Here is a 26,220-nt window from a genome sequence, read left to right as displayed (position 1 = left end):
AAAGAACATGTCATAGCTGCGGTTTTACATCTAAAGCGGTGGCAACTGAATTCTACGTGTTCTCATCGATTGAAAACGTTGCAAGATTTTTTCGTTATCAATAGTTGAAAACAAGTCCTTCTCAATGTACACAATTAAACTACCATTCATCCACTAATCTCCCATCCGATTTCGCAAGTCAGTCTTGATAGTCTTCATTGCAGAAAATGCTCTCTCAACATAAGCAGTAGCAACAGGTAAAACCAATGTCAACTCAATAATCCGATAAACCAACGGAAAAACCAAATGCTTACCACTTTTGACCATTTCCGTAGCAACGTCTCCTAAGTTGCTTAAGGCAATAAATTGAGGATCACATCGTACATTAGCAATAAAATTACTAAGTTGAAGTGGAAGACGTGAACAATCATTTGCAGAGAAGTCCTCATGATATAAAGTAGCAAGACGAATTACTTGATCATCATTGAATCGAGAGAAAGAATTTTTTGGATCAAGACATGCTATGCATCCTAGCAACTCGGTGCTAGCTTCAGAAAATCGATTATCCATCTCTTTTATAGTTAAATCAACAACCTTGACATTGTAACCACAATAACAATAATTATGATAAAAAAATATATGTATAGAAGACATGAATGGGAATATTAGCATCATCACGTACAACTTCCAACACTTTCTCAACCGAAGACCATATAGAGCATAGACGAAGCAATGTAAAGTAATGTGAGCCACAACGAGTGTCTCCAGGCCTTACCAAACTAGTTTCTTAATTTTTACCTCTTCCGCTTATGACTTCTCCATCATTAAGTTGTTCAACTAATCTGTCATGTTGCAACTTCCTAAGTTGGTCTTTTCTCTTACAAGATGCCCCGACCATATTCACAATCATGGAGACATAACTAAAAACATCATTCACAACTCTAATACCATTGGCAACCACAACAATAATTAATTGGAGTTGATGAGAGAAATAATGAATATACATTGCATATGAATTTTCTTGCAATATTAAGGATTTAAATCCATTAAACTCACCCCTCATATTAGAAGCTCCATTGTATCCTTGTCCTCTCACTTCAGATAGAGATAAATTATGCTTCACCAATAAATCATCAATAGCACATTTCAAAGTATGAGAGAAAGTGTCAGTTACATGCACGATCCCGATCAATCGTTCAATCACATATCCTTCGTTATTCACATATCTTTAAACAACTCCCATCTGCTCCTTCATTGAAACGTCTCGAGCCTTATCAACCAAAAGAGTGAAAACTTTATCTCCAATATCATTAAGTATGGCAAGTGTGACTTCAAAAGCACAAGCATTTGCTAATTCCTTTTGAATTTGTGGTGAATTCATTTGATTGTTAGCAGGAGCATTTGCAAACAAAGTTTTGGATACAACATCGTTAAGTTCACTAAACCATTGAAGCAACTCAAGAAAATTACCTCGATTTGAAGAACTACTTGACTCATCATGTCCACGAAAAGATAATCCTTGCTTTAAGAGAAATCGAGTCACATTCAATGAGACTGTCAACCGAATGCGATATGCAACTTCCATATCACGGGTATTTGACCGTAATATACTTGCCACACTGTTCCTTTGATCTTGAAAAGCTTCGAACTGAATTCTAGCATTATTATGACAACTATTCACGCCTCCAACATGATAATTGAATCTTTCTAATGCATTTTTCCAGTTGCTACAACCTGTCTTTGTAAAAGCATCATCTGATTGTCAACCTCATTTATCTGATTTCTTAAAAAGGTAGCACCAAAAGCAAAAAGTTGCATCCTTTGATACACTATACTCTAGCCATGTATACCTTTTAAACCAAATATCTTAAAAACTTCTTTCTTGAATACCATATTTCTTTTTTTTCATACTTATGTCCAATTGGTTGACAAGTACTCTCTTCGCACTCTCTTCAAGTACTCTCTTCGCACTCTATCACGAATTGAAACATCGAACTCTTCAATTGGCTTGCGATTTCCCGGACACCAACAATATCATTCAAGTTCAACTCGACTTCTCTTCGGCGTTGATTTTCCATTGCTTCAACAATGGGTTCACTTTGAGAAGAAAATTCATCCCGACACTTTTTTTAAAGAAGCGTTCCATCCTCTACGGTCAACCTAAGCAATAATGATTGAAGTACAATATTAGTTTATATCTATAACTCCATAAGATTCTATCAAAATTTTCCAAAAACAAGAAATAGAAATAATGATTGAAGTACAATATTAGTTTAATAAACTCTTTACCTCACAATTTGTGTAGAATTTGAATATTAATTTCTCTAAAGTTTCAAAGACTCAAACCCTCCTTTTACAAAGTAGCACCGTTGTCCGTTTATGTATCGCCGCGCGCAGCCTCTGTAAACTTCAGAAAGAAAACCCTTATGTTTCTCTTCTTTAATTTTTAAAAATCATATAAACGGGTGCCACTAAATTTACATTTCTTTTACTTAAATTTTAATAAAAAAAAATGTGTTCACTTTAAAAAGTGACAAGTAGTACTTTTAAAAAATAAGTTCTCTTTTTAAAACAAGTTGAAGAAAGTGGGGTCCATTTGACTTACTTTTATATTAATTAATTCATTTAAACTCATCTTCTTCCTTAGAGCATCTCCAGTAAGACTGGACGTCAAATAGCCCTCACATAGCCTTCACACTGCCACATCATCAGCACTACAATTCTCCTGCCACATCAGCTTGCCACATCAACTGGACATCAAATAGCCATCACATAGCCTTCACACTACCTATCCACATCACTAATAACAATTATATAATTTAATTTACACTCGTATCAACATACGGAATTTAATTTACGAGACAAATACGGAAAATTTGAATAATAATATTAAAACTTAAAAAGTACATTAATTTTTAAAAAAAAGTACAATAATTTTAAAAAAAAAGTACAAAAATTAAAAAGTACATTAATTTAAAAAGTAAAACAAAATCACTCCTCGCCGCGGTCCTCGTCTCCGTCGTCGCCCAGCGCTTCTTCACGGTCGTCGCCGCCGCCTACGCCGCGGCTGTTCCCGCCGGTGTCCCTCCTCATCGCCTCCAATTCTTCACGCTGGCTCTGGAGCAATACACGAAGAAAATCCTTCACCTCGGGGTCCACCGCCGCTTGGAAGTTGGCTAAGGTCTTCACCATTTGAGCGCGCGTTTGTTGGCGCGCGAAGAATTTGAGCTCCTCGGTAGACCTGCCGAGGGGAGATGTCGAATGGACCCCCTGGGAACTCGGGGTGCCCTCCCTCGCAACCTGTTGCGCCCGCTTTTGGCCAACCGGGCGAGGTCGGCGACCGAACGAACGAGGAGTCGGGACCTCCTGGGCCGTCTCGGGGAGGTCTGTCGAACCACCGCTGCTGCCGCTATAATCTCCGGTATAGTTCAGTTTCTGCCTCTTCGGCCAGCCAGCGTCGACGCTTGCCCGGAATTTCTCCGACTCGTTGAGCACAACGTAGCAGTTCCAGTAGGTGAACTCATAGTACTTCTTCTGCAGATCGGGGTAGGCTCTCTCCGCAATCCTCCTACAGTCTTCCTCTGTTTGGCCACTGGTCTGCATGCGGAGGGCGTTGGCGTACAAACCCGAAAATCGAGAGACGCCAGACCTGATTCGGTCCCAGCACTTCCGGACCTCCTCCCCGGTGCACGGTCTCCCTTCAGGGCAAAATGCCTTGTAGGCTGCGGCTATCTTGGCCCACAAGTTGACGATCCTCTGGTTGTTCGAAACGAGAGGATCGTCGCAGACACTCACCCACGCCTTGGCAACCGCAACGTTCTCCGCGTCCGTCCACTTCCTCCGGCCCCAGATTTCGACCTCCGGCTGCGACGACTCGCCGACCTTCTTGGCCTTGCCCTTCTTCTTACCCCGCCCTACTCCCTGGCTTTGAATGAGAGTTTCCGGAACCTCGTTCATATCAAAACCCAAGTCCGCTAAGGAAAGGTCTCCGTATACTGTGCATCCGTTGGGGTCGATGTGTGTGAAGAACCGGTGAAAAAATCAAAAGTCGGCCGATAGGCGTTGTCCCCCCCGTGCGTCCCCTGTGCCGGGGGAATCATCTGCTGCGCCGGTGGAATCATCTGCTGAGCCGGTGGCTGCATCCCGGGTGCCCACTCCGGCATCATCTGCATAGGGGGTTGCATGCCGGGTGCCCACCCCGGCATCATCTGCTGCTACGGGTACATGTTGTAGTACCCGGTCATCGGAGGCCAACCACCTCCCCCAGGAGCCGGGGAAGTATGGGACCCTACCCCGGGAGTCGGGGGCGTCTGAGACCCTACACCGGGAGGCGGGGGAGTCTGAGACCATTCCCCGGGAGTCACTGGAGTACCTTCGTAGTTGTTCTCCATTGCTCGTTATTGATCTTGAACAGAAAGTAAGGTAGAGAGAGTACTCGTTAAAACAAGTGGTGCAAATGAAAATGACGTTCAAAGCGCGTATATATAGTGTTTTCAAAAGAAATAAAAATAAAAAATAAAATCTGACGCCGGTTTGACGCCGATCCGGGACCCATAATGGCGCCGTGAGGATCGGCGTCGGAACCGGCGTCATAGCGCGAATCGGCATGGCCACGCCGATTTCGCCGACGCCGGTTCCAATGGTTCGGCGTCAGAACCGGCGTCGGCGAAAAATCGGCGTCGCGATTTTGACGCCGGCATTGGAGTTGCTCTTAGAGCATCCACAATGGTCTAGGACCTCCCATAGCCCTCACATAGCCTTCACACTGCCACATCATCAACACTAAAATTCTCCTGCCACATCAGCTTGCCACATCAACTGGACATCAAATAGCCCTCACATAGTCTTCCCACTACCTATCCACATCACTAATAACAATTATATAATTTAATTTACAATCGTATCAACATACGGAATTTAATTTACGAGACAAATACGAGAAATTCGAATAATACTATTAAAATTTTAAAAGTACATTAATTTTAAAAAAGTACAATAATTTTTAAAAAAAGTACAAAAATTAAAAAGTACAATTAAAAAAGTAAAAAAAATCACTCCTCGCCGCCGTCCTCGTCTCCGTCGTCGCCCAGCCCTTCTTCACCGTCGTCGCCACCGCCTCTGTCGCCACCTACGCCGCGGCTATTCCCGCCGGTCTCCCTCCTCATTGCCTCCAATTCTTCACGCTGGCTCTGGAGCAATACACGAAGATAATCCTTCACCTCGGGGTCCACCGCCGATTGGAAGTCGGCTAAGGTCTTCAAAAGTCGGCCGATAGGCGTTGTCCCCCCCCGGCGTCCCCTGCGGCGGTGGAATTATCTGCTGCGCCGGTGGCTGCATCCCGGTTGCCCACCCCGGCATCATCTGCTGCCACGGGTACATGTTGTAGTACCCGGTCATCGGAGGCCAACCACCTCCCCTAGGAGCCGGGGAAGTCTGGGACCCTACCCCGGGAGTCGGGGGAGTCTGAGACCATCCCCCGGGAGTCACTGGAGTTCATGCGTAGTTGTTCTCCATTGCTCGTTATTGATCTTGTACAGAAAGAAAGATAGAGAGAGTACTCGTTAAAACAAGTGGTGCGAATGAAAATGACGTCCAAAACGCGTGTATATAGTGTTTTCGAAAAAAAATTTAAAAATTAAATTCCGACGCCGGTCTGATGCTGATCCGGGGCTTACAATGGCATCGTGAGGATCGGCGTTAGAACCGGCGTCACCACACGAATCGGCATGGGTACGCCGAAATTGACGCCGATTTCGCCGACGTCGCGGTTTTGACGCCTCCATTGTTGATGCTCTTATGCTTCCTTCTAACGCCATTGTTACAGTTTTCTCTACAGATTCTTGTTTCTTCTCTCTTTAGTTTTCAGCCCCTTACAGTTATTCATCTCAAAATAATTTATTTTTCAATGGCATTATTTAGTAAGAGCTTAACATAATTTTTTAAAATTTTGAAAAATTTAAAAGTAGAGAAAAAAAATAGGCTAAAGCCCTACCCTCTATCTGAGTCCGCTCCTGTTGATAGATAGTGAAATAAAGTACTACCTCCGTCCCTGAAAATTCGTCTCAGTTTTCCATTTTCGTCCGTCCCCCAAAATTTGTCTTATTTCACTTTTACCATTTTTGGTAGTGGGTCACATATTCCACCAACTCATTCCTACTCACATTTTATTATAAAACTAATATATAAAAGTAGGTCCCACAATCCACTAACTTTTTCAACTCACTTTCCATTATATTTCTTAAAACCCGTGTCCGGTCAAACTGAGACGAATTTTGGGGGACGGAGGTAGTATTTTGGAAAATTAGGCATGTCGTCTAGTGGGAAGCTCTCCTCTTATCTCTTTTCTTTTTCTACAAAATCTTTGTCGCCATCGTGATTGTGACCATCATTATTGCTTGATCTTCTTTTCTGATTGAAATACTAATTTAGCTGAACTTGGGATTGGTGAGTGGGGAGTGGGGAAATTTTAGATTTTCCTTATTAGTTAGAGCATTGAAGTTTGCAAGACAGAGGGAGATTTAGGAGATTCGAAAAGGAAAGAAGAGACAGGTAATTACGATGATAAGTCCCAAGGCAATATCCCTGAGCCAAGACTTTTTAATGAGATTTTAAAAGCAAAGAAGAAAAACCACTCGTTTCACAAGCAATATGAAAGGTCATAATGTGGAAAGTTAGGAGCATGGCAAGTCTCTCTCTCTCTCTCTGTTTGTATGTGTTTAGTAGGAATAGTTAAAGTTGATATTGCCTATTTATCACTAACATGTTCGATATGCGCCTCTTGTGGAAACCTATTCATGACTCGAATCTCCAATGACACCTGTTTCATTACAATGTAGAGCTTGTTAATTCTGTGGGTATTTACACAAATTGCTCTTGCTCATGAGTATTGGATAAGATATAAAGAGCTTCCGGTTTCATAGTTTTCCTTGGAATATGTTCTTTCGCACTGCATCAAAACAACAACGGTTCTCTGAAAGTACTTAAACAGAACTAAGATAACACATTAATAGGTGTAAGTGTTTATGCACTAAACTTAGTCATCTCTTAATTTTCATATCAATTCGTTGATCATTTCCAATTTGGGCTTTGATGTATGCGACGCAAATTCTTTGTGATATTAATTTACATTATCATGAATGAGAAAATCGTGTCTGCCAATGGTCGTCCCAACTGACATATGTTCTTCTGAAGCAACTCAGTGTCTTTTTGAGTTTTTAGCTAAGTAAATTATATTAGAACCTTTTGGTTAGGTCTTATCTCTAACCTCACCCCCCCCCCCCCCCCCACAAGAGGACAAGGTGAGTGTCCAGATTTTCACTGTAAAGTAATTCAGAGTAGATGATCAAGCATGGTGGAAATGACTGGACTTTTGCATTTCACGATTGATGTATAACATCCTATAAAAAGCTTTCTTGATGATCAAGTTCATCGAGTTTCTTAATTGAGATTTCAATGCTATGGTATTAGCTAGTTGTGGCTTGTATGGATACGGAACTTATTGTTTTTCTTCATCTTATATCATGTTCTTTGATTTCATTTAGATCAGTACTGCTTACAATTTTGACATTTCTACAGGGCAGCGACAGATGTGTGTTGAGATTGAATATTCAAGAATCTTACTTTGTGTTTAAAGAATATTGGTACTAGACATAGTCACATATATTTCACTGTGTCACTTGTTATGCTGGGGAGAGTAATTTCTGGCTTTCTGCAGAAAAGAAAGAAAGTAAAAGAGCATGAATGTTTGAACCATCTTGCAATGCAAATTGGTATATGCAGATTGTTAATTGATGGTTTTTATTTTGTGAAGTGAACCAACATAAATAAGGGGATCTGTGGAGTTTTTCGGATAAGAAACCATCAGATAATTGATACGGGTAACATTGACAGCAGGAGCAAGAATTTATGGTAAGTTGGTAACTGTTAATGTGTCAGAAATCTTGTAGTAGTATATTGAACGGTACACCTTGCATACAAAGAAATGGTACCACTTTATACTTCTAAGATTAATGATAGAATGAAAAATACTTACATCATTGTTTCTCTACCACTCACATATTACCTGGCTATATTTTATGCATTTGGAATAGTCAATTTTTTTATAAGGCAATTACTTCTTCCTCACATTTTAATAATAAATCTGCTTGCACATATTCATTGCTTACACCAACCAAGTCATTCGCCCGCAGCGCTTCATTCTCCCAATCTGTTCTATCAATTACTGATAAAATGGATAATACGCATACGACCTGAGCTGCTAAAAGCCCATAACAAAGGCCCATGAACCCCATATTCCAGAAAAAAGCCAGAGCTACTGCCACAGGTGCTCCCATCATGTAGAATGAACAAAAGTTTATAGCTGCACCAATGCTAGGCCTAGCACTTCCTCGGAGAGCCCCGCAACAGGTGGTTTGTGGACAATTGGCTAGCTCACAAAGTCCAATAATAGGCAGCACTGCTACTGTCAGCTCAAGAACTTCATTGTCATTGGTGAAGACCCTGCCCCATGCTTCTCTTCCTAATGTTGTCAGTAGAAATCCAAATACAGATGAGAGAAATGCCAATGCTATGGCTACTACAGTTGCTAAGCGTGCCTTGTTTGGCCTGCCTGCTCCAAGTTCGTTGCCCACTCTAGTAGAAATAGCTGCACTAAGTGCTGAAGGTAATGTGTACATAAGAGATGTGGTTTGTATTACGATAGCTGATGTTGCAAGTGCAACATGGGGTTTGTAGAGGTAACCAGATAGAAGTGTCATCAACTCGTACCACCACCATTCCAAACAAACACCCAGGCAAGTAGGGATTGTTAGTTGAAGTAGCATTCCCCATTCCTTCCAAAGTGAGATAAAGCTTGGCTTGTTTGAAGGTTTTGCTGAGGATTTAAACAAATGAATCTTCTCTTCATGAGAACATTTTATATAGCCTAAAAGAAGTAGCAGGAAGTTAAGATTGGCAATACATGTGGAAATTGCTATCCCCTGGATGCCAAGATGTTGATAGAAAGTAAAGAAGATGGCAATTGGAAAATGTAGTAGTGTTGCGACCAGAGTGCACCACAGCAATGGCCATGTTTTCCCTTTGCTGCGTATGTAGATACGTAGAGGATGAAGTAGGCTGTTGACAATAAGATCAGGAATTGCAGAGTGGCAGTAAAGGCTAGCAATATGTACTACTTCTGGTTCTTGATTGAGCCATAATAAGAGAGGCCCAAGATATATCCAAAGAATCCCAATGGGTATTGATGCAAAAAGCAGCAGAATTATGGTTTTTTGAAGGGTGAGAGACACCATGGTGAAGTTCTTGGATCCAAAAGCTTGGCTGCAGAGTGGTTCCATTCCAATGGCAAGGCCATAGAGCACAGAGTAACCTGTAATGTTGGTGAAGCCGATGGCTAGAGCACCTCCTGCCAGCTCCAAGCTTCCTAGCCTTCCTATGCATGCTACTGAAATCATGTTTTTCAGGTAATTTAATATGCCCATAACCAATATCGGAAATCCAATGTCGAAAACATTCTTCAGTTCCTCTATCACCTAGCATAAATGACTTGTCAGCATTACAGAATGTTACTGGTACATAGTATTATGTTCTTTGAGTTTTGAAGATTTTATTAATCTCACCTCCATCATTGTCAGGCTTTTTTTGTTGTCGGTTGCTGCCATCATTTTCCTTTTTGCTTGTTCTTCTTTTCTCCTCTCTTATTTGGCTGAGTTATGTGGCACTGTTGATCTCACAGCTCATATACACTTTTCTGCACTTCAACATGCATGCTTACAGCCCACTTACTCCCATGCTGTTATAAGAGTGCCATCCCATGGGACAGTAAGGACTTTTTATATGCCCTCGGGTGGTGGGTTTTCAAAATTCTTTTTCCTCTTACTTGTGATGGAACATCTAATTAAATGGTAAAATAAGAATCTATAGTGGCTTTGTGCCTTAATTTCATATAATAACAGATTCCTCAAACTTTAATTTGTAACTTTGCCAAATATATCTGAGCATATCTGCTTCCTCAAATAAAAGAATCTTGCAGAAGAGTAATATTTACCTAAGTATACGATTTATCTCCACATGTAGGGGTTTTCTGTATTTATAGTTGTCATTTTTTTCATGTATAGTCTGATTTCTGCTGGCCTAATTAGTTGAAATCTTTTTAAGAGCTGAATAACCCTTGTGGTTAAATATAATTTCAATATTAACCCACTTGCAAAATGATGTTTTTACTCTTCACTATGGTCGTTAGGTGTAACCTTGTAAGGTGGTTTATGCTTGTTTTTACTAATTTCCTTTAAAATGTTCATAATGTTGTAATGTATTTGTAGTTTGTTATAAATCTCTATTGCACTGTGTACCATATTATGTGTTGCATTAAGAATGATGAACTACTTTTTTTCGCCTGAGAGAGAGTTAGACTTCTTGATATTGTCAAGAACCTTGATCAAAATATCTGCGCAATATCACCATCATGCCTCTGTCACTTAATGATGGGGAGAATATATTTGGAAGGAATTTGTTCAGGTCCATGTCGCATTCTAGCTATTATTTTCAAGTAAGCAAAAATCTTCCATCTTGTGCTTGCATCACAAGTGTATCCAAGATCCCCGGGAAAATCTCCTTGTCAACTATAGCACATGCATGCCTTATCCAGTAAAGTTTCTACTAGAAGACTTCTTTCTGTAAACGTTGCCCCATTTCCACTTTGTACTAGTTAGGTTCTTTGAGAAAGAGACACTCACACAAACACACACCCTCTCTACACCATCAATTTCCTCATCTTCTGTTGTAAAAAAGGTGTACAATGCTGCTACCCTAGATTTAGTTAGTTTTGGAGTTATATTTAATAGTTTCCATCATATACCATAATCTCTACAAAGACATGTGTCCCATAATCATCATAGAGTAAATTTCACAACATCATCCTTTTGCAGTTGTGCATGTCCATAAGAGACAAACAATGAAACAATGCAGATTCATGTATAGATATCTCATGCATCCTGATTTTTTTTTCATTTATGTAGGAAACCGTGTGTGCTTTTCTGTTATCCATCCTGTAAAAATAGAACATTTTTACCTTTCAGCTATTGTGAAAAGAATCTATCTCAAAGCACGTTATATGTAAAAAAATTTGTACCCAGTTATCTGTTGCTGAGAGCATAACATATGGTGCCTTTGTCTGAAGGTCCCTGGTCCATTTGAAGTCCGATCTGTTTGCAACCTGGAAATACTCTTGTCATGCTCATATGAAACCATGCATGTGTTTATTTGTTGCACCAAATGAGTGACAAATCAAACCTGCTCGTAAATTATTATCCCCACTTCGCATAATCTTGTAGGCAAATTGCATCTCAAGCATCTACTTTTATTCTCACTGTTGAAAGATGGGATGGGGATGCGATGAGGTACCTCCACACTCAATTCCTTATTGAACCCCAAAAGGGGCAGTACTGTAAGGGAGAAAAAGTGCTATTTTTAAACTGTCATAATCTCTTGCTGTTGCTATGTTGCTTTTTTCTTGGTCCCAAGGTCTTATGGAGTGGTTATGAACAACAGAAACAACTGACAGGCAAACACGGCGTGGCTCGTTTCCTTAACTGATGAAATGCGTTTTCTCACACTTATGGACTCGAGGAGTAAAAGAGTAGGGTAATCTTGATCCTTTTGGTGAGTCAATGAGATATTTTCTTCTTATGGGCTATTATTCTTTCCTTTATTTTCACTCGTGATATTTTTAAATTTCATAAAAACATGCCATCTGATCAAGATTCAATTTCAATGGCACCTTTGTAATTTATAGTATGTATGCTGATCAGGTCATGCCTTGTCCAATGATTTTACTCAAGACTCTCCCTGCTCAAAATTATGTAGGGCCGGAACCAAATAACAAATCATACAGTCGAAATGCAATCTGAAACATAACAGTAGTGCCATAATATTCCCTTGTAGGGGCCCATGGTTGTTGAAAATGCAAACAAGATATATAGCACTTTGAGTCTTGTCTTGTGGGATAGTGAAGAATACTCTTATTAGCACTATAATCTTGACCATGATTTAGGAAGCAGATCATAACCTAGGAAAATGGCCTGGTGGAGAGAATCTGCTATGGCTAGATCGTCCACATTATTTGGTCTCGTCTCGATTCGTTTCATCATGATTTGCCAAGAAATTAAACACCCAAAAGAAAAATCCACAGAGAGTCAACCATAAAAACCAAGAATTGTCTGGCACTTGATTTTTACTTTGTCCTTGTTGGTGGTGCTTCTTTATGGGGTGCACACTCTATTTGTACCAGTAGAAAGTTGCAATGAATAAGTTGGTTAGTATATGCAACCATCTTAGATAAATGAAGACTCTTTTAGCATTCTTGTCTCATGTCTTGATCCAAACACATTCAAACATATGGATTAGGATTCCTTCTTGTGCATCTTGAGTCAGTGTCACTTAAGTTTTTCTATTCTTTTATTGTACACTGCAAGTGCCATAATTAAGTGATAGACAAGAGATTGAGGTGGATTAGTGCAACTTGATATGTCTCTGCATTTGCATTGAGTTTTGGAATATTGATTAATCATATCCAACCCAAACCTGTTAATCTCCAATATTTTAGCTCATCTAAATCCCAAAATACCCCTTACTCAAGAATGAAACCAATTTGCCCAACTTTTGGTTAGAAAACTAGGTAGCTAGGTAATGGCATTATTGATAACTAATTGATATGCAACAGATAAAGGCTAGTTAGTCTCTGCTCAATCTTCAATCATACTGTTTCAATATTTAGAGATCTCAAATCTCAAGTATGACTAGTGTTGGCAATTGAAACTAAAAATATAACAGTGTCAAGAGAAAACTGCTGAAACTGCTAAAAAAAATTGGGCCGATTGTCCAATCGATCATAAAAAAGTCTAACACCTCCAAGATTCACCTTGAAGGGTTTGAGGGAAGGTGTTGACAATTGAAACATAAAATGAATATAAAAATACCTCACATCGGTGTACCCAAAGAACTTAATCCACTATATAAGCCTTATGGGACTCTCCTCCTATCACCAATTCACCTTGAAGGGTTTGAGGGAGGGTGTTGACAATTGAAACATAAAATGAATATAAAAATATCTCACATCGGTGTACCCAAAGAGCTTAATCCACTATATAAGTCTTATGGGCCTCTCCTCCTATCACCAATTGGTTTTAGGATGGAACTCATGGATTTCTATCATGGTATCATAGCGGGTCGCCGACTGTGGGTCAAATTTAACTGACCCAACAGTATATCTGGGCCGAAACCGAAAAAATGATTGACCCAGCAGTATATCTGGACTTAAAAATTTGGGCCAAGTGGTCCAACCGATCGAAAAAAAAATTGGGCTGGTTGTCCAATCGATTAGAAAAAAGTCCAACCCCTCCAAGGTTCACTTTGAAGGGTTTGAGGGAGGGTGTTGGCAATTAAAACTAAAAATATAACATATAACTGTCCCACATCGGTGTCAAGAGAAAACTGCTGAAACTAGTATATAAGTCTCATTGGCCCCTCCTCCTATTACCAATTGTTTTTAGGATGGAACCCATGGATTTCTATCAACTAGGAGATTTCATCCCGTTGAGGACATAAGTATAGTTCTACGCATCATTTTTGGATTTTATTCAATATAATCCCATTTTTTTCTCGATACCCGTATAGAGAGATTACATTTTATGATTTATAAAATACATGACTAAGTGTTTTTATTCTTATTATTACGATTTCTCAAATTCAAGTATTTCAATGAGAAACGTCTTTGGATATCTCAAGTTTCAATCCATCTTAGTGAAAAATGAATCAACCTCAACCTATAGTGTTTTAATCTATCCAAATTAATCCTCAAAAGTGAAGATATCTTTAATGGATATTTCTGAGTAATCTCAATACATATATTTGGCATTCTTTTGTCGTGAGGATCACAAAAAAAATCGAATTTCAATTCATATCTTCTGGTGAAAGGCTGTTGTGGATGCCACTATACGTACCCTTCGTTGCATGCACATGCATGTCAATTTTTAGGTAATCCAAACGTGCTTCTTTTCTCTGCCCCGTGCATATGTTCATAAGGTACACGTGTTACTTTTCTACGAATTCCAAAGGGAGAATGTGAAACTCAAGCAAACCCAACTTAATTAAATGGTTATCGTAATTAATTTCTTTTCTGGTCTAAGTTGTTTGGACTTCGCCCACAATTATAATTAATTTGTGGATTCTACGAGTCAAAAACACTTTCATTCATCAAAATATCCTTTTTATTAGCAAGTAAAGAATTGTATCACTTTGATGATGGGGTTGGTATGGCAGGGATGTGCACCATTAATATATAAATGGAGCATGGAAGATAAATGAAGCTTACCAAAAAGGACTCAACATGCTCAACTAGTTATTCAAGGGACTCAAACACAAAAATTTATATGCGATGCAAATTATCATGTGATTGGGTGGGGGTGGGTGGGGTGCATTATCATGTAACATGGATTTATAAGTTGATATGACATTATCCTAATTTTCACCATTCCATTGTAACAGGAGTTGATTCTAGGGGAAGCACTAGGTTTTCCATTTTGTATTAGAGTTCAATTTAATTTCTGTTTCATGCCGAAAAGTGCCTAAAATATTTTTCAAATATAGAAAATATTAAGTCACGTATGATATTATATTCTTTATAATTTTTTATTAATTTTAATTTGAGGGGGATAAAGTGAGGTCACAATCATGTGATGTTAGTTATCAATCAACTGCAAGAAATAGGGCATGACAAGATCAAGAATTTCTTCAATCTCAACCATCTGGCTTCAATTTTAGATGAGAGTTAATTAAGTGTTAGAACCACACTTTTTCTTGCCTTAATAATTAAATTCTCGTTAAGTCATCAATCACTGTCTTAAGATTTCTTTATGAAATTACTCCTTTTTTTCTACTTTCTACTTGATGGGGTACGAACTAAACCCTAATGGCAAGCCCAATAACAGTGACGGCCCATCAGCCCAGAGCCCAAGAGTATCTGTTCGGCACCAAAGAGTTCGGCACGACCAAAGAGTTCGGACTCAGCCTACAGCTCGGTAAAAGCCGATCAGTCAAGCTCTCCTCTCAGATCGGCAAGAGCTGATCGGTAAAGTCCAGCAGCCCGGTCTCAGCATTCGACCGAACTAGGAGTTAGTGGACTCATGAAAGGCCTCCACGACCTCCACTATACCCACGATCTATTTAGTGGTATGAAGCAGTTATTGAGCAGTTATTGCTCACCCACGATCTTGTTAGTGGGGCTGCAAACCACGATCTTAGTTCAATGTATAAATAGAACTTAGATCAGATAGAAAAGGGTTAAGCTCTCTAGAGATAAAATACCATATAGCAAGTCTGTGTTGTAAGCTGTAATCCCAGATCAAGCAATACAATCTTGCCCTCCCTTCTTCCCGTGGACGTAGATTTACCTCAGTAAATCGAACCACGTAAATTCTGTGTCATAATCTTCATTCTCTACCAGCATTTATTAACATCAATAATTCGCGAAATCATCACTGGCGCCGTCTGTGGGAAGCAGAGAACAAAATTTGTGATAAAGCGAATTTTTGATCCATTTTTTCCACCCAAAAAATGCATACCAGATCGCAGAATACCCGTATTCCAGCCCGTGAGAACCAGGAGGAAGCCAATCCATCCCATAGGTCGGGAAAACAGCCTAGGGATAAATCCACCACCAGTTCTCATGGCGAAGGAACAAGCCGCTCCAAAAATCGTCCCACTGAGTCTTCCCAGCAGCCCGATTTGAATGAGGCTGTCAAGCAGTTTTTGGCTGAAAAGCAGGAGGAATTCTTAACCTTCCTGCGAAAAAGCCAAAAGCAGCCGGAGACGAAAACGACGGATTCTCCTTCTCCCTCCGCACAAGAAAGTCACTACCGCAGTAGTGTCGCATCTCCCAGGAGAAAGAATCCCCGTCCCCCACATATTCCAGCTCCTCCTCGGTACCGGAATCACAGGAGAACTCAATCTCCTCCATACCGACGAGATATCGGATTCGCCGTGTACGGAGCACTGAAGACTCCGTTCTCGGACGACATCACCCGAACTCCCCTACCACAGAACTACCGAACTCCGTCGATGACTTACGACGGGCTCGTGGACCCTCACGATTTCTTGGGGCGCTATCAATATAACATGGCGAACCAGGGTCTCAACGAGGTCCACATGTGCAAGCTGTTTCCCGAGCTGCTCATCGGGAACGCGAGAAGGTGGTTCGATAGCCTCCCCCAGGGCAGCATCAGATCTTACCGAGATCTAATGGATGCCTTCCACAGGAGGTTCTTTCAGAAAGCGGAAGCCCGAATCACTTCGGCTCAGCTGCTTTCCATTCGTCAAGGTCGCGACGAAAAAATCAGCGACTTTATGACAAGATTCCACAAGGAATGCCTGCAAGTAGACGATCTCAACGATCTGCTTGTCATCTCGGCATTCCAAAATGGAATCTTGCCCGGAGCTCTCTACAGGAAGCTCGTTGAGTGCGGTCCGCAGACAGCTCAGGAAATGTGGGACATTGCGGACCAGTACTCCCGGGCCGATGAGGCAGACCGTCGCAAACGGTCGTTAGACAGCTCATCGACCCGAGGAGACAGAAGGAAGCCCGATCATAACGATCAGGGGCATCCTCGCCGGACTCCATTTGAAAGAATTCAAAGGGCTCCGGTGCAAGACAGATTGGGACCTCGTCTCAATCCCGAGAAGTCGCCCGCTCAGTTCGTACCGCTGAACAAGCCGAGAGCGGAAATTTTCGAACTGCACTCTGACCTGTTCGAAAAGCCAAAGCGGATGACGAAATCAGCCGCGCGCCGACCCCAGGATAACTACTGCTCCTACCATCAAGACCACGGTCACGATACCGAGGAGTGCAGAAACTTGGCTGCAGGTATCGATGTTCTTGTGAAGGCAGGGACATTGAAAAAATACCGAAGTAAGCAGCCAAAGAAGAATAAAAAGCAGAGTGGTGCGAACTGCGCTCCTCAGGATCCGAAAAGGCAGCCGGATCCCGAAGACGATGACGAGCCGCAATATGATGGAGTAATCCAGACTATTGACGCGCTCCCTGCCGGGAAGACCAAGTCGTCCCTAAAGTCAGAACGCAGAAGCTCCAATCGAGAGGAGCCAACGCATAAAAGGCTGAAGCAGGACGAAGTGATTACGTTCTCGGCTGCTGATCCCGTCCCGGCCATCTCTCCTCACCAAGACGCCATTGTCATCCAAGCCGGAGTGGCAAACAAGCTGATCCACAGGGTGTTTGTGGATACAGGAGCGTCGGTTAGCATTCTTTTTAAAGAGTGCTTCGACAAACTAGAAGTGGACCCAGCTCGGCTCAGTCCGGCTCCGCTTCCCCTGAAGAGCTTCACTCAGGAGGACACCCGCCCTGAAGGTATTATCAGCCTTCCGATCACGGTGGGGAAAGCGCCTACTAGCTCCAGTACGATGATTGAGTTTTTCGTGGTGAAAGCTCGGTCCCCGTACAACGTCATCCTGGGAAGAGACTGGCTCAACACAGTTCGGGCCGTTTGCTCCACCTATCACCTCACCATCAAGATCCCTACTAAAGGAGGGATAGCGGTCATCCGAGGTGACCAAAAGAGAGCAAAGGAATGTCTGCAAATTGCGCTTAGAAGTGCCGAGCAGTCAGATCGGCACCACCAAGCATAGCAATCACAGCAGCCGGAGTCAGAGGCGATGACCGAAGTCATACCGGAGCCGAACTCGATGACAGTTCAGCTGTACGAAGACGATCCATCCAGAACGGTTAAGATCGGTTTCGCGGGAACGCCCCTACTTCGGGAAAAAACCATCCAGCTCCTCAAGGAGTATAAAGACGTCTTTGCATGGTCTCCGTTGGACATGACCGGAGTGCCCCCCGAGGTAATCACTCATCGGTTAAATATTGATCCTTCAGTCCGGCCGATAAAACAGAAGCAAAGACTCTTTGCGGCAGAACGAAGTCAAGTCATCCATGACGAAGTCCGTCAATTATTGAAGGCGGATGTGTTATTCGAAGTGAAGTATCCTTCGTGGGTGGCCAATCCTGTCATGATCAAGAAAAAGGAAGGAGGATGGCGGATGTGCATAGATTTCACCGATCTAAATAAGCACTGTCCCAAAGATTGCTATCCCCTTCCGAACATAGATAAAAAAGTAGAAGCTTTGATAGGCTTTGAAATTTTTTGTTTTCTTGATCTGTACAAAGGATACCATCAAGTTTTAATGGATGAGATTGACGCTTCAAAAACGGCCTTCATTACTGATTTCGGCATTTTCGCTTATAAAAAGATGCCATTCGGTTTAAAGAATGCCGGAGCCACTTATCAAAGGATGGTAGACAAGCTTTTTCGGCACCTGATTGGAAAGGAGGTCGAAGTGTATGTTGACGATATAGTCGTCAAAAGCAAAAGCACTTCGGAGTACGAGCACAACCTCAAGTCCACTCTCAACGTGCTCAAGAAAGCCAACCTCAAACTTAATCCCCAAAAGTGTACCTTTTTGGTAGATTCGGGAAAGTTTCTGGGTTGTTGGGTTTCAAAGGACGGACTCAAGGCAAACCCCTCAAAAGTTCAAATCGTTCAGAACATGGCAATGCCGAAGTCCATACATGACGTGCAAAGGCTAACCGGATGTCTAGCCGCACTGAATCGATTCCTTTCCCAAGCAGCCGAAAAGCAACTGCCGTTCTTCAAGGTGTTGAAAAAGGCACCAAAGTTCGAGTGGGGAGCCGAGCAGAAAAAGGCCTTTGACGAACTCAAAAGTTATCTAGCCGAGCTTCCTATTCTCTCTGCTCCAACCGAAGCCGAAGTAATATTCTTATACTTAGCGGCATCGGATCAAACCATCAGCGCGGTGCTTGTACGAGAAGAAGGCCTAAAGCAGCTTCCCATCTACTTTACAAGCCGAGCATTAAGAGGTCCAGAAACAAGGTATCAACCTCTGGAAAAAATTGCTCTGGCATTAGTAAATGCAGCAAGGAGACTGCGGCCATACTTCTATGCTCACAAGGTATGCGTCTTAACTGATCTGCCACTTCGGCAAGTGTTGACCAAACCAGAAGCATCAGGCAGAATCGCCAAGTGGGCTATAGAGTTGGGAGAGCACACAATTGAATACCTACCTCGGAAAGCCATCAAGGGACAAGCCTTGGCAGATTTTCTTGCAGAAGCAAAGTTCGATCAAGCAATTCCTGTTATTGCCGAACAGAAGAATTCTGCCAATGCCGAACTAGCACAGCCCTTGGAATCCGAAATAGAGCCGCCGGACTGCTGGAGCGGATTCGTAGATGGAGCTTCAAACAAGATGGGAAGTGGAGCTGGTATTTTACTTGTCGCTCCCGACGGACACGAGGTAACCTACTCACTTCGGTTCCTATTCCCCACTACTAATAATGAAGCCGAGTACGAAGCCCTCCTGGCCGGACTCCAGTTAGCGCAAAGTCTGCTCGTCAAATCTCTCAAAGTCCATTGTGATTCACAAGTCATAGTAAATCACATGTTGGGTACAAGTGAAGCCCGTGACGAGAGAATGAAGAAGTATTTGGACAAAGCGCAAAGCATCAGCCGAAGTTTCTCCTATTTTCGGATAATCCGTATTCCCAGAGCGGAAAATAGCCGAGCAGATACCTTAAGTAAGTTGGCCTCAGATCCGAGCTCAAAGGCGGAAGAATTAATGCATCGAAGCATTGATGAAGCCGAGGTACATTCAGTATCCAGCTCGCCGAACTGGATGACGCCGATCTTGCAGTATCTGGATCAAGGACAATTGCCTGAGGATAAGAGAGAAGCTCGGAAGATTACGTGCCGAGCACTTCGGTACGAACTTCATGAAGGAGTCCTCTTTAGAAAGTCTTACCTCCAGCCGTTATTGCGGTGCGTAGGACCAGAAGAGACGGACTACATCCTCAGAGAAGTTCATGAAGGATCGTGCGGTAGCCACATCGGAGCCAGAGCTTTAGCTAAAAAAGTTCTGAGATGGGGATATTATTGGCCAACCATGGTACAAGAAGCAGTGCAGCTCGTCAAGAAGTGTACGAAGTGCCAAATTCATGCAAATGTCCCAAGGATGCCGCAGACCGATCTATACACTATGCAAAGCCCTTGGCCTTTCATGCAATGGGGCATAGACATAGTGGGACCACTTCCTCAAGCTCCTCGGCAAATGAAATTCCTTATCGTTGCCGTGGACTACTTCACGAAGTGGGTGGAGGCTGAACCATTAGCTACGATAACGAGCTCAAAGGCATTGGACTTCGTCTGGAAGAACATAGTGTGCCGATTTGGCATACCCCACATCCTCATCTCGGATAATGGGACTCAGTTCACCGACAAGACGTTCAAGAATTGGTGCCAAGAGCTGAACATTCAACAGCGGTTCACTTCGGTCTCCCATCCCCAAGCAAACGGACAAACGGAAGTAACGAACCGGATTCTGGTGAAAGGGTTAAAAGCCCGGTTAGAACAAGCCAAAGGACAATGGGTAGAAAATCTCCCTCAAGTCCTGTGGTCCTACCGAACTACACCCAAAACCTCCAACGGTGAAACCCCGTATAGTCTGGTGTACGGCACTGAAGCCGTAATTCCGGTGGAGATCGGCGTACCCAGTCCCCGAACTCTAAATTTCTCCTCAGAAATGAATGACGACGGACTGAGAGCCGAACTAGATCTCGCCGAAGAAAGAAGAGAATTGGCGTGCATAAAAGCAGCCAAGTATAAGGAGCAAGTAGCCCGGTATTATAACCAAAGGGTGAAAAAGCTTCAATTTCAAGTGGGAGATCTCGTCTTGAGAAACAACGAAGTAAGCCGAGCAGAAAAGCTGGGCAAACTCGAACCCACATGGGAGGGTCCGTATCGGGTGTCAGAAGTCCTCGGCAAAGGGTCTTATAAATTGACTCACATGTCAGGAGAACAAGTACCCCGAACATGGCACGTCTCCAACCTCAAGAAGTTCCACTTGTAAGAGACAAAGTCCGGTCAGTCTGTCTTGTGTCTAGTTCGGTCATAGGGGTACATGTTTTTATTTGTTTGTTTTTACTTGTACCTTTTACTTGTCGTTTTATAAAAAGTTTAAAGTTTTTTCTTTCGTCTTTTTCATTTTTTCTCTATGTGTTTTGTCTCTATGTGCTCGTCGTCTCTTACAAATGGTACCAAGGTATATCGTTCTTTAAAGACTGATCCCCTTTTTAGATCGATTATAAGACTATTGTGAGTCCAAGCTTCTAAGGAGGATATAAGACCACAATTCAGCTTAACAAGCAGTCCGTCTGAAACGAACTGCAAAAAGCCAACGATTGTGAGTCCAAGCTTCCAAGGAGGATACAAGACCGCAATTCAGCTTAACAAGCACTTCGTCTGAAACGAACTGCAATAAGGGAAAGTCCGATCCACGCGATAAACCTCGCCGAATTAGGACGACCAAGTTCGGTCAAAGAAGTTTACCTCATAAGACCGGGGACGACCACGTCTAGTCAAAGAGGTTTACTGCATAAGACCACTTCGGTTAACTGGGAAAGTCCGATCCACGCGATAAAACTCGCCGAATTAGGACAAGGGAAAGTTCGATCCCGGCGACAAAAATCGCCAAATTAGAACACAAACCAAGTCTGGTCAAAGATGTTTATTTCATCAGACCAAAGACGAGTCCGGTCAAAGATGTTTATTTCATCAGACCAAAGACGAGTCCGGTCAAAGATGTTTATTTCATCAGACCAAAGACGAGTCCGGTCAAAGATGTTTATTTCATCAGACCAAAGACGAGTCCGGTCAAAGAAGTTTACTTCATAAGACCAAGGACCCAGTTCGGTCAAAGAAGTTTACTTCATAAGACCGAGGACAAGTACGATGAAATTTTTTCGCTAAGCTGTAAATACAGTGTTAGAAGCGAAAACAAAATTTCATTTTTCAAATCTTGTTCGGCATACAACTCAGCTACCCTACAAAATGGCGTTACGCTATTACAAAGGACTATTCTACTGTCCAGGGTTGCTGAAGTTAAGCCACCTATCTGCAAAATCCTCTGGAAGCCGAGTTCGGTTGTTCCGAGCAGATGAAGAATAAGCAGGTCGACGAGATGCTATCCTCGACCCAACACCTCTTCCGCGAGCCCGAGAAGTCCTAACACCTCGGCGATGAAGAGTCTCTGCAATAATCATCTGCTGATCTTGCTCGCTCATAGTCACAACTCCTCGGCGAATGTCAGTCCGTCCCTGTCTTGACGATTCCGGTTGCTCCTGAGCCCGTTCTCGTCTTGACGTTTCCGGCTGTTCCGGAGTTCGTTGATGACTGGAAGTAGGATTTTGAACAAGGGAACCAGAGGCTTGATCTGGAGTGCGAGCATCTGTTGGCACGACATGCCGAAGGAATCTTTCTATGGAGGGGCGCCGAGAAAGAACAATGTCGTACCGAGAAGCCCAGCGCCGTAATGATTTCACAACTTGTTGGCAAGCCGAGCTCTCCAGCGCATTGTTCCTCCGGAGTACATGATATTCCTCCCACAGTTCGTCAACTCGACTCTGAACATCTGATATGGTCAAGCCCCCGCGCACACGGATGTAATCCTCGTACGCAGTCCTCTCAGCAATGGTCGTATTCAGCTCGGCCTCCAGATCCTTCTTATCGGACTCTAAGTCCTTATTATCGGCCTCCAGCTTCACTAAACGAGCCAGAAGCTCGTCATTCTTCGTCTGATCGGCTATAGCTCTTTTCTCAGCTTCGTCTAAAGCCGAAGAGTACAGCCGTTTCCAGTGAAGTATCTCCATCTCCTTGAGTACAAAGCAGCTATATTAGTTCGGCAGATGTACCGAGCAGATAGTAAAATACTACAGGAATAAAGGCGAGTACGAAAAGCTATACGAAGACAAGTGTAGAGAATTTTTCATTCACAAGGAAAATTTTTTACACTAGGGGGGCTTCAAGGCCATTTTACAAGGAAGAAACTAGACTAAGAGAAGGGAGACGAAATCATACTTCGCCAGCTTCGTCTCCGGCTCCTTGGTCTGGTTCAGCTTCTTTCTCCTGAACTACCTCAGCCCCGGCCTCGTCTCCTGCCGGCCTCGCCTCCGCCTCCTGATCGGCCTCCTTCTCCGGATGCCCGGCCCGCTCGACTTCGGCCTCCAGCTCCAGCGGCTCGGCCTCACCCTCTCCGTTGTAAGTCGAAGCGGGTGAAACGGGTCCCACGGAGGCAAAGATAGCCTCCAGGTTCTCGTCCCGATCAGCTCGACAACTCCGGACTCGGTCTGCAGAAAGCAGGACCGAGGATGAAGCGAGCTCCTCAAGGAGCGGCAGATTCTGAAGCCGAGCTGCTATCTCTCGGCTGTACAGAGGCAGCACGACGTCGGCCCCCTGCTCGCCCTTATCGGCAATTAGCCTTACCAGGCTACCGACAAAGGCCGAGAACTGGCTGCTCAAAAAGAGTTTCTCCGTGTAAACACGGAGAGCCTCCCCTTGGGCAACCACGGCAGCAGCATCGCTCCGCTTCGTCTGCTCTCGCTGGATGACGAGCTGGTTTTTTGGCAAACTGAGCTTCATCCTGGGCCGAAATCCTAGCAGCTCTGGCCTTCTCAAAGTTAGCCTCAGCCTGTTCGGCCCGATGACAAGCAGCCGCCAACTTCCTCTGCATCTCGGCATAGTCATTGGACGCTTTGGAGAGTTCGACGGCGACGAGCTTGGAGAGCATATCGTTCCTCTGAAAATGGATAAAGAAAAAAGTCAACAAAGGGGCCACAAAAAATACAGAAAAAAAAAGCAAGGCCAGAAAATCAAGAAGAGAGTTCACCTCGGCGAAGTCCGTGGGCCATAAAAACGGCTCACAGATATGTTCCGAAGGAGGCGCCAAGACCACATCTTTCTCTGGCACTCTCGGGGGCTTCTGGGCCCTCCCCTTCCCCTTTGCCGAAGTCGACTCCGGCTTCTTCGGATCCGAAGAGGTTTTTTGCCTTTTCGGAGTCCTCTCGGCATCAGACGCCGAGCTGGTCGTTTTCGGCCTCTCCGGCTCCTTGGACTCCGAAGATTTTCGGGTAGCCTTACTCAGCATGTACACTGCCAAAAAGCAAGAAAGCAAAGTCAGGTTTTCTTCGTTAAAGCAGTAGAGCATAAAGATAAAGAGAAATCCTCACCCTCGGCCTCTTCGTCCGAAGACGAGATGTCGAACACGACGTCGCCCTTGACGAGCTCAGACTCCGGGTATTGTTTCCTAACTATGGGAATCTTGTTGAGCTCGCCATCGAGCTCGTCCAACGGTTCAGGCCGAGGGTGACGGATAACGGACTCCGGCCCTCTCCAGGGAAAACTAGGAGCCGCGGTCCTATCATAGTAGAAGAAGCGATTTTGCCACTTCGGCCACTTCGTTTTACAAAAGGCTCTAAAGGGCTGTAAAGGGATCAAGTAAAACCAAGACCCCTTCCTCTTAAATTGAAAGAATTTAAGGATCGCCTTCAAAGACAAATCCCTTCCTAACCTACGGAGTTCGGCAGCGAAGGCCGACAAGTGCCTCCAAGAGTTCGGAGTCACTTGGCCTAAAGGAAGCTGAAAAAAATCTAGTAAATCTATAAAGGCAGAAGGGAGGGGGAAACGAAGCCCGCATTCTAAGCAGGCCTCGTACACGGTGGCGTACCCCTCCGGCGGGGAGTCAGCCCTATGATCACCGTCAGGTACCACCGCCTTCCCCCCAGGAAAAAAGTATTTTTCGGGTAGGGATATCACAGTATCCTTACTCAAAATACTAGGGAAATACTCTACGGTCTTCTCCCCGGACTCTTTCCGGCCAGAAGACCCCTTATCCCCTTTCCTACCGCTACCCGACTCCGAAGAAGAAGAAGACATTTTTCTTACTTTTTGAAGATGAAGAAAGTCTGAAGAAGCTCTTGAAAGCGGAAGAAAATTTCTCGAAAAAGAGAGAGTATAGAAGACGCAACAGCAAAAGTGTTCAAATGAGGAAAAAGGAGCATACTTATCAGATTCGGGAAAGATTTCGAGATCGTTGCGCCGTTTCGAATCCCACCTTTTCAGGATTCAACGGCCGGATTTTACTGTCGCATTTAATGCAGGCACGCGCAAGGCACGTCCCCTGACGTCAGCCTCCCCCTTACCATTATCCAGAATGCCGAAGTGACTCACCTCGCCGAAGTGAGTCACTTCGCTTTTCGGGGGGGGTAGTGATGGGGTACGAACTAAACCCTAATGGCAAGCCCAATAACAGTGACGGCCCATCAGCCCAGAGCCCAAGAGTATCTGTTCGGCACCAAAGAGTTCGGCACGACCAAAGAGTTCGGACTCAGCCTACAGCTCGGTAAAAGCCGATCAGTCAAGCTCTCCTCTCAGATCGGCAAGAGCTGATCGGTAAAGTCCAGCAGCCCGGTCTCAGCATTCGACCGAACTAGGAGTTAGTGGACTCATGAAAGGCCTCCACGACCTCCACTATACCCACGATCTATTTAGTGGTATGAAGCAGTTATTGAGCAGTTATTGCTCACCCACGATCTTGTTAGTGGGGCTGCAAACCACGATCTTAGTTCAATGTATAAATAGAACTTAGATCAGATAGAAAAGGGTTAAGCTCTCTAGAGATAAAATACCATATAGCAAGTCTGTGTTGTAAGCTGTAATCCCAGATCAAGCAATACAATCTTGCCCTCCCTTCTTCCCGTGGACGTAGATTTACCTCAGTAAATCGAACCACGTAAATTCTGTGTCATAATCTTCATTCTCTACCAGCATTTATTAACATCAATAATTCTCGAAATCATCACTACTTGATTATTATGTTTGTCGGTAGTTAGTGAATTATGATGAGGATAAAGGTCAGATCGTAATTACTATATACCCTCCCTTTTGAATTTATTAACACTAATAATCATATTTTATACAAAAAGGTGACAACAATAAATTCTCGATAACAAGTATAAAATTCAACTAAATCATAAAACTGAAATTAAAGAAAAGAAATAAAAAATAATATGTAAAAAAATGAAAGTAATATACTATAATGATACGACATAAAGATGGTTAGTGAATATCATCCGGCCGAATCTGCCTTTGTGAAGCTATTCTAGTTTACGAAAATTATGTTGAATTAAGTAACTATTTAAGATTAGCTTAATATGCTGTATAATTATCATAAATTCTGAATATAACCTTCTTTTAGGAAATTATTATCATATAATTAAGTAATCAATGAAAGTGTGAAACCATTACGTCAATAACTTCTTTAAATTTCACA

General features: G+C 43.1%; 3 protein-coding genes and 1 long non-coding RNA gene across 8 annotated transcripts; 1 reads left to right on the top strand and 3 right to left on the bottom strand.

The window, feature by feature from the left end:
- Window positions 1-153: 153 nt before the first annotated feature.
- On the bottom strand, window positions 154-549 carry LOC121796982. The gene has a single exon (XM_042195733.1). It carries the CDS (start codon window positions 547-549, stop codon window positions 154-156), a length of 396 nt encoding a protein of 131 aa, XP_042051667.1.
- A 658-nt stretch (window positions 550-1,207) lies between these two features.
- Window positions 1,208-1,872, bottom strand: LOC121796981 (zinc finger MYM-type protein 1-like). Its single transcript, XM_042195732.1, has 2 exons — window positions 1,830-1,872; window positions 1,208-1,713 (listed from the first exon to the last, which is right to left on the bottom strand). The coding sequence occupies exons 1-2, from the start codon at window positions 1,870-1,872 to the stop codon at window positions 1,208-1,210; spliced, it is 549 nt and encodes a 182-aa protein (XP_042051666.1).
- Window positions 1,873-6,305: 4,433 nt separating this feature from the next.
- LOC121795945 lies at window positions 6,306-14,410 on the top strand. Of its 5 annotated transcripts, XR_006049660.1 has the most exons (4): window positions 6,306-7,887; window positions 11,310-11,375; window positions 11,527-11,637; window positions 11,787-12,317. It is a non-coding gene; the product is annotated as an uncharacterized LOC121795945 (long non-coding RNA). The 5 variants fall into 5 exon arrangements; XR_006049657.1 differs by lacking the exon at window positions 11,787-12,317 and adding an exon at window positions 14,296-14,410 and having other exon boundaries at window positions 11,310-11,637; XR_006049661.1 differs by lacking the exon at window positions 11,310-11,375.
- On the bottom strand, window positions 7,887-9,724 carry LOC121795916 (protein DETOXIFICATION 55-like). The gene is made up of 2 exons (XM_042194585.1): window positions 9,597-9,724; window positions 7,887-9,509 (listed from the first exon to the last, which is right to left on the bottom strand). Exons 1-2 carry the CDS (start codon window positions 9,639-9,641, stop codon window positions 8,079-8,081), a joined length of 1,476 nt encoding a protein of 491 aa, XP_042050519.1. The 5' UTR covers window positions 9,642-9,724; the 3' UTR covers window positions 7,887-8,078.
- Window positions 14,411-26,220: the final 11,810 nt, after the last annotated feature.

This window comes from Salvia splendens, chromosome 3 (assembly GCF_004379255.2).
Source record: "Salvia splendens isolate huo1 chromosome 3, SspV2, whole genome shotgun sequence".
Classification (NCBI taxonomy): Eukaryota; Viridiplantae; Streptophyta; class Magnoliopsida; order Lamiales; family Lamiaceae; genus Salvia; species Salvia splendens.
Note: the sequence above shows the minus strand (reverse complement) of the source record. Positions and strands in the feature narration are given on the sequence as shown.

Bases quoted from the DNA above. Each gene is read 5' to 3' on its own strand.
- LOC121795916 (XM_042194585.1), bottom strand. From the start codon at position 9,641: ATGATGGCAGCAACCGACAACAAAAAAAGCCTGACAATGATGGAG. The intron at 9,510-9,596 runs GTGAGATTAATA...CATTTATGCTAG, and splicing joins AAAGCCTGACAATGATGGAG to GTGATAGAGGAACTGAAGAA.
- LOC121796982 (XM_042195733.1), bottom strand. From the start codon at position 549: ATGGATAATCGATTTTCTGAAGCTAGCACCGAGTTGCTAGGATGCATA.
- LOC121796981 (XM_042195732.1), bottom strand. From the start codon at position 1,872: ATGGTATTCAAGAAAGAAGTTTTTAAGATATTTGGTTTAAAAG. The intron at 1,714-1,829 runs GTATACATGGCT...TTACAAAGACAG, and splicing joins TAAGATATTTGGTTTAAAAG to GTTGTAGCAACTGGAAAAAT.